Source organism: Myotis daubentonii, chromosome 11 (genome assembly GCF_963259705.1).
Source record: "Myotis daubentonii chromosome 11, mMyoDau2.1, whole genome shotgun sequence".
Lineage (NCBI taxonomy): Eukaryota > Metazoa > Chordata > Mammalia > Chiroptera > Vespertilionidae > Myotis > Myotis daubentonii.
In genome coordinates this window covers 21,635,229-21,650,493 of record NC_081850.1, presented here as the reverse complement: position 1 = coordinate 21,650,493, position 15,265 = coordinate 21,635,229, and the positions used below count along the sequence as shown (strand labels likewise).

Sequence of the window (15,265 nt, the reverse complement as noted above, 5' to 3'; positions counted from 1 at the left end):
CTCAGGGACATTTTGGAGGCTATTAGACAAGAAAATAAAATGACCTAATTGGCCCTGGCTGGTGTGGCTCAGTTGGTTGGGCATCCTCCCATGATTCCTGGCCAGGGCACATGCCTGCGTTGTGGGCTTGGTCCCCAGTAGAGAAACAGTAGTGGAAGCTGGGGTGGAGGGAGGGACTAGTAAGGGTCCTTTGCACTCATCTCCTTAACTCTACAAATATCTGTTGGGCATTAAGTACAGTGATAGGCACCAGACAATGAGATGATAAATAAGGCAAGGTGACTGCCCTTCAGAAACTAAGAAACACACAAGTGCTGGTATAGGATAAAATAACTTGGTCTCCAAGTTTGTATTAAACTCCGGTAGGCAGAATACTTCTCTTCAGATTCCTAAACTTTTTTTAAAATATATTTTTATTGATTTCAGAGAGGAATAGAGAGAGAAAGAGAGAGATGGAAACATCAATGATGAGAATCGTTGGCTGCCTTCTGCATGCCCTGAATTGGGGATCGAGCCTGAAACTCGGGCATGTACCTTTGACTGGAATTGAACCCGGGACCCTTCAGTCCGCAAGTTGATGCTCTATCCACTGAGCCAAACCAGCTAGGGCAGATTTCTAAACTTTTATAAGTGGATAGGGGAGGGGTTCTCAAAATCAATGTGCATAATATTAGCAGGAACTTGTTAGAAATGCTCACTCCTGCATGGTTCCACCCTATCCCAGATATTCTTTCTACAGCAGGGCCCCATAATTTGCATTTTCACAAGCATGACAGGTAATTCTGAGACCTGAGGTTCAAGGGTCACCTTTAAGAAGTGCTGAGAGAGAGAAAGGGAGGGAGGTGAACCACAGAGTAGAATTATGCACTTGCTATTTGTTATTTTAAAAGAGTTGGTAGTCACCCATCGGAAGAGAAGTTTTCTAGCCTCTCTCATGGGCCTGGTGCATTAATGGTGCCCGAGTCATTTGAAACATTACTCTTTTAGCCCTAACGTAGCTAACTTATATGCCAGAACAGCGATTTTCAGCCAGTGTGCCCCTGCACACTGGATACAGGCTAAGCACTTCTTCCTAAAACAAGTTCTTGCCACTTCAGAAGCCGCGCATACTTGGTTTGCTCCCTGCATCTCTGGTTATTCCTTCTCAGCTGTCTTTGTGAATTTCTCTTCCTGTTATCTTCCCAACTGTTATCTTCCTTCCTTGGAGTCTCCCTCTATAAACACTAAGTATTCCTGTGTCCCAAACATTCCCCCGTGTGCAGTGATTCTCATTTACCTAGCCCCAGACTCATATGCAAAACTATTTTTTTCCACGCGTGCCCCCTAGTGCTCAACGCATGTCATAGCGACTGGTTTTTTGGTTGTTCAGTTGTTCCACTGTTCGGTCTATTTGCATATTATGATTTTATATATATCAATATGTAAATTTCACATAAATGATAATGTTCTGTTCTGTATCTTGCTTTCTTTTTTACAAAGAGGAAGGGAGAGGGATAGAGAGTTAGAAACATTGATGAGAGAGAAACATTGATCAGCTGCCTCCTGCACATTCCCTACTGGGGATGTGCCCGCAACCAAGGTGCATGCCCTTGACCAGAATCAAACCTGGGACCCTTGAGTCCGCAGGCCGATGCTCTATCCACTGAGTCAAATCGGTTATGGCTTGCTTTCTTTTTTAAAAAAAACTTCGCGTATTTTGAATTTCCTTACCTGTTAGTACATATAGATCTATCAGATTATACTTAATGGTTACATAGTATTTTATTGTTTGGCTGTATCATAATTTATTTAACCGATCCCCTATTAATGAACATTTGCACTGGAAGAATACTGTAAAAAAATCATAGTAGCCAATTACTTTGAACTTGTGTTAATATTTCTGTATATTAAATTTCTAGGCATGAAATTTCTTGGCTAAAGACTGCATATTTAACATTTTGACAGATATTTCCAAATTAATCAACTGTCTTAAAAAGTTCCTGTTGATACTTTTACTTATAGAGAATCTGCCTAAACTCTTGCCAACTCTATATGCTATTTATCTTTAAAATAACTGCCAATCCATCAGGCAGAAAAGATCTCATTCTGTTTTAATTTACATTTCTGTGAGGTTAAACATGTTACACGTATATATTCCTTGACTGTTATTTCTTCTGTGAGTTGTCTGTTCTTTGTCTATGCCTATTGTTTTAGTTTCCTAGGGCTGCTGTAACAAATGACCACAAACTTGACGGCTTAGATTACAGGGATGGGGAATGTCCAGGCAGCAGGCCGTATAAGGCCCGCAAAATCATTTGGTCTGGCCCTGCCAAGGCATTAGGAGTGAGTTAATTAAATGTTTACATGGCACTCACCATATACCAGGAATTTTTAAAAAACTTCTCTAGCTATACTAACTCAATTTTTACAATAGCCATACTAAGTGGATATATTATAATTTGCCCTATTTTCAGATCAGGAAATTAAGGCACAGGGAAGTTCATATGCAAAACTATTGACTGGACATCCCAACCCATATGCTCCACACATAGGTCAATTCCATATATCTAAAACTAAACTCCTGAAACCCTAGCTCAGTAAAGTAAACACCATCCATCCAGCTTCCTGAGCCACAATATTTTTAGGCTGTTCTAGCTTCTCTGTGGTTCCTTCTTTCCTGCGCTCTTCTCTGTCCTCACTGCCCCTACTTTGGTTTACCTTTGTCAGCTCTAGATGATTGCAACAGCCTCCTGGCTCTATACTTGACTTCTGTGGGCCAGGGATTGGTAAACTACAGTTAGTGCTTTTACATATTTTAAAGGGTTATTAAAAATGTCTTTAAAAGAGTTATTAAAAGAACCATTGAAATTGAGCCCAGAGCAGTTAGGTTAACTTGCTCAAGGTCTCGCACTTAATAAGTGGTAGAGCTGAGACTTGAACCCAGGTTATTTAAAGTGTTATTAAAATAATGGTGTTTACATTTTTAAAAACAAATAGAAAACAGACTATACAACAGAGACCCCCGTAGGTGGCCCTCGAAGTCTAAAGTATTTACTCTCTGTCCTGTCACAGAAAAACTTGACTGATTCCTGCTCTAGATCATTTTATGTGTCTTTCTAGGAAAAACTGTCCATGCTTAAAATCCTTGTAATGGCTTGCCATCACTTGAGGATAAGTTCAAATGTCTTAGGATGATAGAGAACACCTGACATCTGCCTGCCTCTTTCACTTCATCTCTTTCCATACCCCCAACCTCACCCCTCTGAGCTCTGCCCTTTGGTAGTACTGGATTACTTGCTATTTATGAAATTACCTGGGGTCTTCTGACCCACTTTGTCTGCCTAAGCCTACCCTTCCTTACAGAAGCTCGGTCAGACCACCTCCTCCACCACCTACACAGTATCCTCTATGCAGTGCTCTGTCTCAGCCCTGGGACTGTTGCATTAGAATAAGCTAGATGATTTCCCACATGACCTTCTGTATTACGTTAATCTTCCTCAAGGACAGATGTTTAAGAAAGTCTTATTTTCTTGACATTCCAAGATCATAATAGACACTCCACACAGGATAAACTGATGAATGAATGAACAGAGGGATGATGGATGCCTGTGATTAGGAGGAGGTTTCCTAATTGCTATGTCGTTTGCCTGCTTTTGCATAATCTGGATTTTTAGTATCTAATGTGCAATTATGGCGGAGTTCCAGAGCCATCCCCATTCCCAGATAAACATCTCTGCCCGGCCAAAGTGTTCTCCACTAGAGAAGATTCAGAAAACTGAGGATCTGTGGCTCACAACTGTACAATTTGAAACACATGCATTCAGGCCAATGGAGAAACCATCATAGTCATTACTAACATTTAATGAGCACTTGTTTTGAGCTGGGCATTGTTCTCATGGTTTCACAGGTATTCATTTCTTCTTACAATAACCCTTTGAGGTTACTATCCCCATTTTACCAGTATTGACATAGAAGCACAGAGATGCTAAATTCACGTCATAAGTCGTGGAATTGGGATTTGAACCCAAAGTAGTCTGGCTCCAAGATCTATTTCTTTTTATTGATTTTTTTAACCTCAGTTGAATACATGGACTTGCCATTGTTTTGAAAAGAAGCCATTGGGGTCAGCTAGGCCAGCATAAATTAACATTCAGTCTTCTGCCTGCCAGCTGGCTTCCATCTATGAGGCTTTTGTTTTTATTTTGGCACATCTGAGGGAAAGCCTTTTCTATTTGTTGCTCTACCTTGACATATACATACCCAGCTATACCTATGCACAGTGCTAGGCACATAATAGGCGCTTATAAACATTATAACTGTTATATCTGTGTTTGTGTCTCTTAGTCTGTATGTTTACAGCATGGGTCCTCAAACTACGGTCCGCGGGCCACATGCAAATACAAATATTGTATTTGTTCCCGTTTTGTTTTTTTACTTCGAAATAAGATATGTGCAGTGTGCATAGGAATTTGTTCATAGTTTTTTTTTAAACTATAGTCCGGCCCTCCAACAGTCTGAGGGACAGTGAACTGGCCCCCTGTTTAAAAAGTTTGAGGACCCCTGGTTTACAGTGTGGATGCCCTATGCCTGTGTATTTGAGTGAGTGAGTGTGTGTGTGTGTGTGTGTTCTTGCCTTTAAGTTACGCTGTAGAAACACTGAACATGCATTGGGCCATCTTACTCTCTACCACATGTTGAGGTGAGATTCAGGCAAAAGCTAACACCAATTAGCATTTGGTTAGACTACAACACTAGCCAAGGACCTCTGAAGTAACTCTTCCCCACATCTAATACCAGGGGCACAGACAAATATACAGGGTGGGCAAAAGTAGGTTTAGAGTTGTGAGTATGTAAAACACAGAGTTTGTTCTTATATTATTATTTACTAAGTCTTGTTTTATTTTCCATACTAACTATTGTAAACCTACTTTTGCCCAACCCTGAATGTACAGTGTTCCTACATCTGAATCCAACTCTGGAACAATACCTGTAAGGACACTGCTGACTGTATTACAAAAAAGAAAAGCCAAATTCCTCCAAAATTGGCATTAGAAACTGCATTACAAATTGGGAGGGAAATCTGAATGAAGATTGATCCTTTCCTCCCAAAAGTTCTGCCTTTTGACCCTTAAGCCTTTTCCTGTTTTTGTATGTGTGTGTTTTTCCTATTTTGGGCCTGCCCGATTCATGCTGTGTTCACCAATTGGTGCATCAGTTAGCACGAAGGACAGTCAACAGTGGTAGAAGGACAATGAGGCTGGAATCATAGCCACTGAGGCTCAAATTCCAGTTCACATGATCATACTTGCCCTGCAGATGAGCAAGGGTGTGAAGAACAGATATATCTGTAAAATACCAGGGCCACATGGGTACTCATTTGTCAGTATCGAGGTCATGTCATGTGGATAGAGGGCCAATATATCACACTCTCTTCCAGGACATCACAAACTAGGGAGCTTTATTCTTATTTACAGGAACACCTAGGCAGCTGTTCAAAGAATTGAAATAGAAAGGCATCTAGGAAAACAAGTGTGATGGAGAATTGTCAGCCTAAATCCAGGCAATGGGAGATGAGGCTTGTATTCCACTGACCATTCTTTTACTATCATTTCTGATCTGGTAGGAAAGAAATCTGTATGTTTTAAATACTTATACTTTCCAGAAAGCTTTGGACAATGTTCGAAAGTGGTGTTGAATAGGAAATGTATTAAGGAGTGTTTGGAAGGCTTGGGCAACACAGAGTATCCACAGATGGAATCTTCTCAGACTAGAAGAGAGCATCGGATGGGAATTGCCTCCAGGGTCAATTTCAGCACCACGGTTGTGAATAATGCTAGATGTATAAGTCATAAGCACACGAAATGCAGTTTCCAAGTTTGCAGATACTCTAAATTCTGCAGGCAGGGCAGATGGGGAAGGAAGAAGAAACCAATTTCAATTTGGTTTGGCTTGTTTCCTTTATAGAACTAAAGGAAATGGGGATGACAAATGTTTTTCCCAGCTGAAAAGTGTAAGAATAGCAAGTCAGGGGAAAAAGGAACCATCCCAGTAAATAATAAGCTTCAGCAAAAAAGGGAGAGAAGAGTGAATGCAAAGGTCACAGAAATGACCAGGGTTAACCGGGCAGCGGAGAGCATCCGAGGACATGTGACAGTCAGTGGCCACTGGGCAGCACAGGTGGAGCTCAGAGTCGGGCACTAGCTAGTAGTCTCTGAAAGCCTAGTAGGTCTCCAAAGGTCCCCCGAGCAGTTCACTTATTCTTTCCAGAAAAATGGTCCTAGCAAATGGCAGCGTTCCGAAAGAGCAACATTTTTGTCATAAATGAGGAAAGCACTGAAAGAAACCACAAGTGGAAATTCCTCCATGTTCTAGGTCAGGGACAGCACATTTTTCTTGTAAAGGGCCAGAAAGTAAACATTTAAAAACTCTTTAGCCATCCTATCTCTAGCTCAACCACTCGGGTCTGCCACTGAAGCATAAAAGCAGCCAGAGAAAATATTAAAACTGGCCTTGGCCAGGTGGCTCAGTTGATTGGCGTTTCGTCCCATGCACGGGAAGGTCACGGGTTTGATTCTTGGTCAGGGAACATACCTAAGCTTGCAGGTTCAAGCCCTGTTTGGGGTGTGTATGGGAGGCAACCTGTCGATGTTTCTTTCTCACATCAATGTTTCTTTCTCTCTCTTTCTCCCCCTCCCTCCCTCTCTAAAAATCAATTAAAATATATATTATTTAAAAAGAGAAAGAGCCCAGCCGGGTGTAGCTCAGTGGTAGAGCATCGACCTAGGAACCAGGAGGTCACCGGTTCAATTCCTGGTCAGGGCTCGATCCCCAGTGGGGGGCGTGCAGGGGGCAGCCAATCAATGATTCTCATCATTGATGTTTCTATCTCTTTCTCCCTCTCCCTTCCTCTCTGAAATCAATAAAAATATATATTTAAAAAGAGAAAGAGAGAGAAAATACTGAAACTGGTGTGGCTGCATTCCAGTAAAACTTTATTTACAGACACAGCTGACAGCTGACTGGAGTCTGATGATCCCTGTCCTGAGTCAGTCATTTTATGCAGAGGTTTTTAGTTTGAAATGAACTACCCAGTAAGCAGATAAAAACCCACATTAGCAAATCCAAGACTTCATGAATTTCTGAAGAGGAGGAAGCTGAACAGTTTGGCAAGCAGAATTAGGACAGGGTTAAGAATGTGTGGTCAGGTGGCCTTTCCCATTCCAAAAATATTTTCTATACTTCCACCTGGACCAATCATGAAGCTTCCGGCATTAAATAACTTTTAGTTGGCTATTACATTAAAAACAGCAAAAGTTGTAAAAAGTTGCCCTAGCCAAATGGTGATATGAAACTCTTCCTGAACCTCAAATCTGTTCCCCAAAATATCTGCACAAAAGAAAACTTTCCCTTGCAAGTCTCTGGGCTACTATAATTTCTGGTTTCAGAAAAAAATCTTGCTCGTAGAGGAGTTCTTCTCACAGCATTTTTCCCCCTTCAACCTCAAGCTATTTAAAATCTAGAATATTCTTGTTAGCGATTGTCCATTTCCCTAAGTAACTACAAACCTTGGCACAAATTGCCCCCCACCAAAAATGAGGCCAAACCACATGCCTTCCAGCCATTTAAAATCCAGAATATTCTTGGTAGTGATCGTCCATTTCCCTAAGGAACTACAAACCTTGGCACAAATTGGCCCCCACCAGAAGTGAAGCCAAACCACATGCCTTCCTATTAGGCCCGAGTGGATGCCTGGATATAGTCAGTTTTTTTAAAAGGTCAAAGGTCATTCCCCACTCCTGATTCCACGCTGTGCACTAGCTGAGCAAGTTATTTCTCTGGGCTTTAGCTTCCTCTCTAAAATGGAAGACTAAGGTCACTCTAGCAACAGGATAGTGAGAATAAAATGATCGAAAGCTTATACACTTGTCTAACAAATATTGGTTCCTACTCTCCCCCTGTGGTAGATTTGACTATCCTTAACTAAGAAATTCCTAAGCAGGAAAAAAAAAATAATAATAAATCTGTATTTCATTGTAAGGAAAAGTCCTCAACAGCACCTCCTAGGAGTTTGGAGCTGATGTTCTTTGCATGGCCTCCCTTTGCTTTTTTGCTTTTAAAATTACTTTTTTCCAACTCATATTTTTTAACACTTATTTATGTACATTTTTGCGATTGCAGGATTCTGGCTTTTTGTCCTTTGTGTTCTAAGATTTCAGTATTTGGTTGATAGTGTTAATACAGTTATGGAAAAAAGTAGTTGTCCTTATTCAGAGATTCCTGAGTCACGAGTAGAACTGAGGCAGTTGCCAGCCCAGTCAGTGCCATGTGGCCCCAGCCTCTGCCCCCTTTCCCACTCCCAGTGCTACCACCGAGGTAGATGCATCGTGGCTCCCCCCTCACTTCCTCCCACAGCAAACCCCTTGTCCCCTGCCCATTTCTGCGATTGACATTTTTGTCCTTGGAACAATTATTTCCCAATTATTTACCTATGTCAAAACAGTTTCTGCCCAGCCGGTGAGGCTCAGTGGTTGAGCGTCGACCTATAACCAGGAGGACACAGTTCAATTTCTGGTCAGGGCACATGCCTGGGTTGCGGGCTCAATCCCTAGTGTGGGGCGTGCAGGAGGCAGCCGATCAATGGTTCTCTGTCATCATTAATGTTTCTATCTCTCTCTCTCCCTCTCCCTTCCTCTCTGAAATTCATTAAAAAAAATATATATATATATATATTTTAAAATGTTTCTCACAACAGCCCGAATACATAGGCTCAGACATGAAGGGTGAATGACAAAGCTGATGATGACATCAACAACAACAGAATAATAGCCTGCACTTCCACATTTTTTTACCATAGGTCAGACACTTTTCCGTGTTCTTAAAATACCTGAAGTCATGTAGAATATTCCCAGCAACCCTAGATAGGTGCTATAGTTTTCCACCTTCTATAAATGAGGAAACTGTGCCACTGAGAACTTAAATAAATTACATGCCCAAGGTTACACAGCTGGGAAGTGGTACAGCTGGGCTGGAATTCAGCCACTATGGCCCTTCAGTCTGTGCTGGTAACCAGTATGCTTATATTGTCAGTGTGATTCTTTTCAGCTCCACTGCTCTGAAGGTAACCAAACAAGTGTTCATTGAGTATTTATTCAGCATGCCAGAATTTTGCAGAATACTGAAGAGGGAACTATGAAAGAAGCAAAATAGTTCCAGTCCTGGAGTGTTTAGTTTACAATCTAACTGAAGACATGAGACATTGTGGAATGGAGAGGGCTCTGTAGAACAGCTCAGAACAACTCTACCAGAACAGGAAAAGGAGGGATTGTGGTGGGCTGTGGTAGCACAGGAAGTAGAACTTGAACTCATCCTTAAGGGATGGAAGAATGTGGAAGGATAGACAGGAGGAGAAAGAGCATGAATTCAACCCCAAGCTAATAACAAGGAGAGTCAACGGTGCCATTTTGACTAGAGAGATAAGTTTGTGTTGGGATGTAGGGCAAGTAAGTTGGAACTGATGAAGAAGATGGTTACAGAGAAGAAGGGTATACCTATGATTTCCAGCTTCCAATCCTGTATTGAGGCCTAAAATGGGTTTTAGAATGCTTACTTGTTAGGGGGAGAGGCCTCAGATAGTACAAAATCATGGCCCATGCAGCAGATGGGTATTTCTGTGTCCAGAGCTTGAAAATTTCCTCTGACAACTGGAAATTTCAAGGAGGAATTCCAAGATGGTAACATAGGATACCACCACCTGTACCACGAAGATATATTATTTTTTAGATGCATCTGACATTTAAGCCTTTTTACTTAGAAAACAGTAAGAATGAGTCTGTGTACTCCTTTATTTGATCCTCATAAGAACTCTCTGAGGTCAGCATTATTCTAAATTTGCAGACGGGACTTAGAGGCTCACAGAATTGGAAGGCTTACCCAAAACCAGGACATGACTCCGTGTCTCTTGAGTGAAGTCGGGAAGGCTTCCCCTCCAAGGCAGCTTCCATGGTTGGTCATGGAAGTCACCATGAGAGGTGGGCCCGCGCAAGACAGTGATGTTCACAGTTGAACCAAGGATTCAGAGGGCATCATGATGCCACTCCACTCACAGAATTGCTATAAACTTTCTTTTGGACCCTCAGAGTTGCCTTCTTTTCAAACAAGAGCACTTTCTCGTTGTACATTACAAATGCAGAGGCAACAACTTCACCTCAAGGAGCCTGTACTTGGTAGGACTGGCCCACCGGCACTTTGCCCGTATCCTACTCACATGGATGATGAGGGCTTTACCCGTGTAACTAAAACAATTCTTTGTACTCTCTCAACAGCTCCTCATTTAATTGGTAGAGTGTTTGAGAAGTCATGCTTAAAAGCTTACTAGTAAAGGCCACCAGAAAAGCAAAAACGGCTCCTTCATTTTCAGGTTAAAAGGATGACCAAAGAAATGAAGCATTAGGTTTTAGCTCAGTAAACCAAAAGGAAAGTGTGGTGTGGGTATGGGAGGAAAGCAGCGAGTATTAATATACCTAATATGACCACAGTACCATTTACTATGTAGGTTTTAATTAGGCCCCATTCCATGACCCCTCATTCTCTGATTCCTTAAATTCCAAAACAACCCCAGAGAAATCTTTTCTGGTTTTGCTTGGAAAGCAGCACCACATTTCTGTGCCTGTGCATTCTGAAACAGTCCTGTCCAACTCAAAACCTAAACACAAGCTGACAGAAGTCAGCTACTAACAAATTAAGTTAAATTAATAAGAGTAGATGCCTGAAGTATAAAGGAAATGTATGTTTTTTCCAGGAACCTCTCTCCGTAGATGCCAGACTAGATAGCCTACAGCAAACCTCACTCTCGCAACAAGCCCTTTCCTTTGCTTTGTCATGTTTCCTAGAGAGCCCTGCATGGGTACTCTCTTCAGAACTATTGCGCCCACTAGTGGCAGCTTCCAAACCCCCGTCTACCAGTTTTATGGGCATATTAAAGACATAATATATTGGGGGCAAAGTGCTGGTCCAAGAAACCTTATTTCAAATCCTGACTCTGCCATCAAATTACTACAGACCCTTGAGCTAAAGAGTTCAGTTTTGTGAATATAAATAATTTATAAGTATGTATGCAATACATGACAAATTTAGATTTTGTCCCATGTAGATTTTGTCTTAAGACAATATTTAAAACTGTTTTTATGAAGACAGATACTTAAGCTTTTTTATCTTTGTATAGACAGTTTACAGAATAAAAGAATATACAAATGCTAGTCTCGAGACCCAGATTCCTTTCCATTTCCACTGTTCCCATCCTAGTTAAGACACATGGTTTTGTGCCCGATGTCATGGATCTCCTCCCTTCTCCTTGCCAACTTTGTGAGCATTCTTCTCCAGGCGTTAGACAGGCAGAACACAGTATGGCTCACTCAGTAGCACCAGGGCCTGGCGGAACTCATGCAGCTACAAAAGCTAACACCCACCTAAAACATCCTCTGCATGCGATCAGGCAAGGGCAATCGTTCTATGGCAGTGGATCTCAACCTTCTGGCCCTTTAAGTACAGTTCCTCATGTTGTGACCCCAACCATAAAATTATTTTCGTTGCTACTTCATAACTGTAATGTTGCTACTGTTATGAATCGTAATGTAAATATGATATGCAGGATGGTCTTAGGCGACCCCTGTGAAAGGGTCGTTTGACCACCAAAGGGGTCGTGACCCACAGGTTGAGAACCGCTGTTCTATGGGGAAAAACATGATCTGTGAATATGAAGATCTAATCGGTTGTCTAGGGGGAAATTGGCCAATATCATATGACTCTCTTGCTTCTTTCTCAAAATCTTCTCATCCCCACCCCCTCTTCTGGGTTAAGACTCCATTCAAAGTGTCCAACATTATCAATGAAAGGGTCATTGAAATACCAAAAGATGGTCTGGAAGTACCTTATCAAGCTCATTTTAACAGTTCCTTCTGCTGAGTAGGAAAACATACGTCAACTGGGTTTTAGACATTGATAAACTGAAATGTAGGGAGGTGAAGGGATTTTCCCATGGTGATTACGTAAATCATAGCAGGACCAAAATCAAGTTCAGTAGACCTGCTCTGAATGTTCAGTAACGGAACTCTTTCTATAGAGGAGAGAGAGAGGGCCAGTTTTAGGGAGGCAACTGTCCTGGTGGACTTGGGAATTTAACAAATTTTAATCCATGCCTTTTGAGTGTGATAAAATTGGACAATTATCTACTCAGTTCTATTATCCTGAGTAGTTAGTTATATTTAAATTTGCCTAAACTGGCTGTCCTTATTTTTATTTGGAAATTGTTATGGAGGCATACATGTTCCTGGGACATCATAAAGTTTTAATTAATAAAGTCAATTTGTAATTTTTCAAGTCTAAAACAGCCTGAACATCTAAAGAGATTTGGAAATAATACTCTATTATATCTGTTAAGATACCTTTAGAACACAGTGACATTATTACTTAAATATTGCATGGCTTACCAAAGATAAGTAAACTGTATAGTCATCTTTCTCTTATTAGTTCCTTTGAAATAAACTAACAGTGAACATGTGATTATTTGAGACAAAACACCTACTAGCCGATGGATGAGTGACTGAATGGCTGGATAAGTGCTATCACAGTCTCTCCTGGCCCCTCTGTCGTCCCTCAGCTCTGGTTCAATGCCACAAAAGCTTGACTGTCCCCAGTAATCACAGTGATGGTCTGGAATGGCACTGGAAGCAAACACAAACCATCCAAGGTTTTCTATTTCTTTCCCCACTTTTTGATTGTATCAGCCCATGTGTAACTAGATTGGAGATGGATGTAAGCCTTGCTTTTTCTCTTCCCTGCCTTCCCTGAGATAGGAGGTAAGAATAAGCAATGCAAAATAAAATAAAATAAAAAAAAAGCAATGCAATAGGCCCAAGGCCAAAAGTAGTGCTGAGGGGGCCTGATTCGGTGCCAGACTCCTCAACCACCTCAGAAAAATTAAGATCTCACTAGAGGCTGTGCCAAACTGTAAATGCCATAGAGTGTAGAGCAGTGGTTCTCAACCTTCTGGCCCTTTAAATACAGTTCCTCATGTTGTGACCCAACAATAAAATTATTTTCCTTGCTTCTTCATAACTGTAATGTTGCTACTGTTATGAATCGTAATGTAAATATCTGATATGCAGGATGGTCTTAGGTGACCCCTGTTAAAGGGTCATTCGACCGCCAAAGGGGTCGCAACCCACAGGTTGAGAACCGCTGGTCTAGAGCAATACTGAAGAAAGAAAAGAATTGTCCAGTGGGGGGAATGTGTTGCTAAGGCAGGAGAGCCAATTCCCTGTCTTCATTTTATCACCAAGTCTTGTGAGTTCTCCTGAGATTTTTATGTTTTTTTCCCTTTCCTGAAAAACAGCCCCTGCTACCTGTTTGCCTTCTAAGAATGGATAGTAATATGTTAGGCAACCAGATCTTTGAGCCTTTTGAAACTATGGAGTTGAAAATAATCACAAAGGTGGAAATGACTAACTCTAATAGTGTAAAATCCAACTCTAAGCCATTTCTGTGCTGTTGAATGATTTATCAACCTAAGGCCCCGCCAGGTCCGAGTACTGGATCTCTGAGCTTCCCACTGTGTCCTCCTCAACTGCCCTCTGGATCCTCACCTCTGCAAACACATTCCAGTTATCATCAGCCTCACCAAGTCACCAAGATATCGGCTTCAAGTCACCCTTAATCATTAATCTGCCTCACCGCCATGATGTAGTAGTTAGTTCTTGTAAGTGGTCTAAGTCAAGAGAAGAAAAAATAGGAGACGAGGTTGGAATGGGTTTTGAAATCCATGGGGTAGGCACCCACAATTTGACTCTTGTCATTCTTTTCAAGTAAAGCAAAGAGTCTGAACTAGTGATTATTCTGGAATAGTCTACATGACCCCAAAGGGCAGGCATTGCCTTCATTCTACTGGGCACCTTCTCTACAGAGGGCCCTCTGCCAAATATTGTGGGAACTAAAATAATAAGTAAGATCTGAGTTTTGTGCCCATAATGTTTGCAGACTAATTAGGACAATAGATGTACATAAGACTACCTGAAATGGAGAGGTAATTACATATATCATTGCCTTCCTATGTACACATCAAGATCCTCTCATTGATATTTGATTTTTGGCTTCCTCTCTCCCTCCTCCAAGCCTTGGCTCTTAGGGGATTACCTCTCTTGTTTATATTAACAGATGCCTTTCTTCATATCTGGAAGCTCTATCTATTTCTCCTATCCAACTAAGCCCCATTCCTCCTTTATAATACTGCCTTTTCCTTAGTACTTCCCCAGATCCATCTGCAGCATTCATTCTCCCTCCGCTCTCACCCCTGAGGTGCATTCTGTGTATTTAGGACACATGTGCTATCTGCTCCCACTGGTAGCATTTAGATCAAGTAGTCAACAAGCAGCGTAAGCAGTCAAAACCTCCTTATTTGGTGTTGCTACCAGAATCCCAGCAATCACAGTGGAAAGAGAGCCTGGGTTCCTGAGTATCATTTTGTTAAAACAGGATTCTGAATGTTCCTTGGGTTCCCTCCTGCTTTACCAATATTGATTTCCAAAAAGGACTCAACTGACCTGGCCTACATGTTTCTTTCTGTTGTTCCAGGATTCTTCTACAACCAGATGATTCCTTACAGATCCTGGCACCAGTGGAAGCTGATGTGGGTTTCTACACTTGTAACGCCACAAATGCCTTGGGATATGACTCTGTCTCCATTGCCGTAACGTTAGCAGGTAACGTGGAAATCCCTGTTCAGTTCAATTCAGAAACCATTATTGGGTGGGCGCCTCCAATGTGCCAAGCAGGACCAGGGACACATAGACAAATGAGATCCGTGCCCTGCCTTCAGGAAGCTTATAATCTGTAATTATAATTAAAGGGAGGTGATGTATAGGAGGAGGTAGAATGAAATAAGTACTCTAAGTGATAACCAAAGAGTGTGCAAAGACATTTCATTCCATCCAGGAGGTCTTACAGTTAGGATGAGTGGAATTTTTATAAGCAGAGATAGGGAAAATATTCCAGACAGAAAGAACATGAGAAAAGGAGATGTGCATAAGTAAGTAGCATGTTGGGAAATGCAATTGTGACCTAAGATTATTGACTGCTCTTTTGGGATCCTGTCATTTCTCCTTGTTACACCCGTTGCAAAGAAGACCTTAAGACCCATGGGGAATTAGAATTCTGCGGTCACAGTCTGAGCCAGGAGTGTTCTGATTCTGTTTTGTTTTTTTTCAACCTCTTGCTCTAATGTACCTGCCAATGC

The 15,265-nt window shown here is 41.5% G+C and overlaps 1 protein-coding gene across 3 annotated transcripts in view; it reads left to right on the top strand.

Moving 5' to 3' along the window:
* ADAMTSL1 (ADAMTS like 1) overlaps nucleotides 1-15,265 on the top strand; it is a 903,601-nt gene that overhangs the window by 788,235 nt on the left and 100,101 nt on the right. For all 3 annotated transcript variants that reach the window (XM_059656582.1, XM_059656581.1, XM_059656583.1), the window contains one exon: nucleotides 14,605-14,732. In XM_059656582.1, coding sequence (XP_059512565.1) covers nucleotides 14,605-14,732 — 128 coding nt within the window. The remainder of the gene's footprint in view (nucleotides 1-14,604; nucleotides 14,733-15,265) is intronic.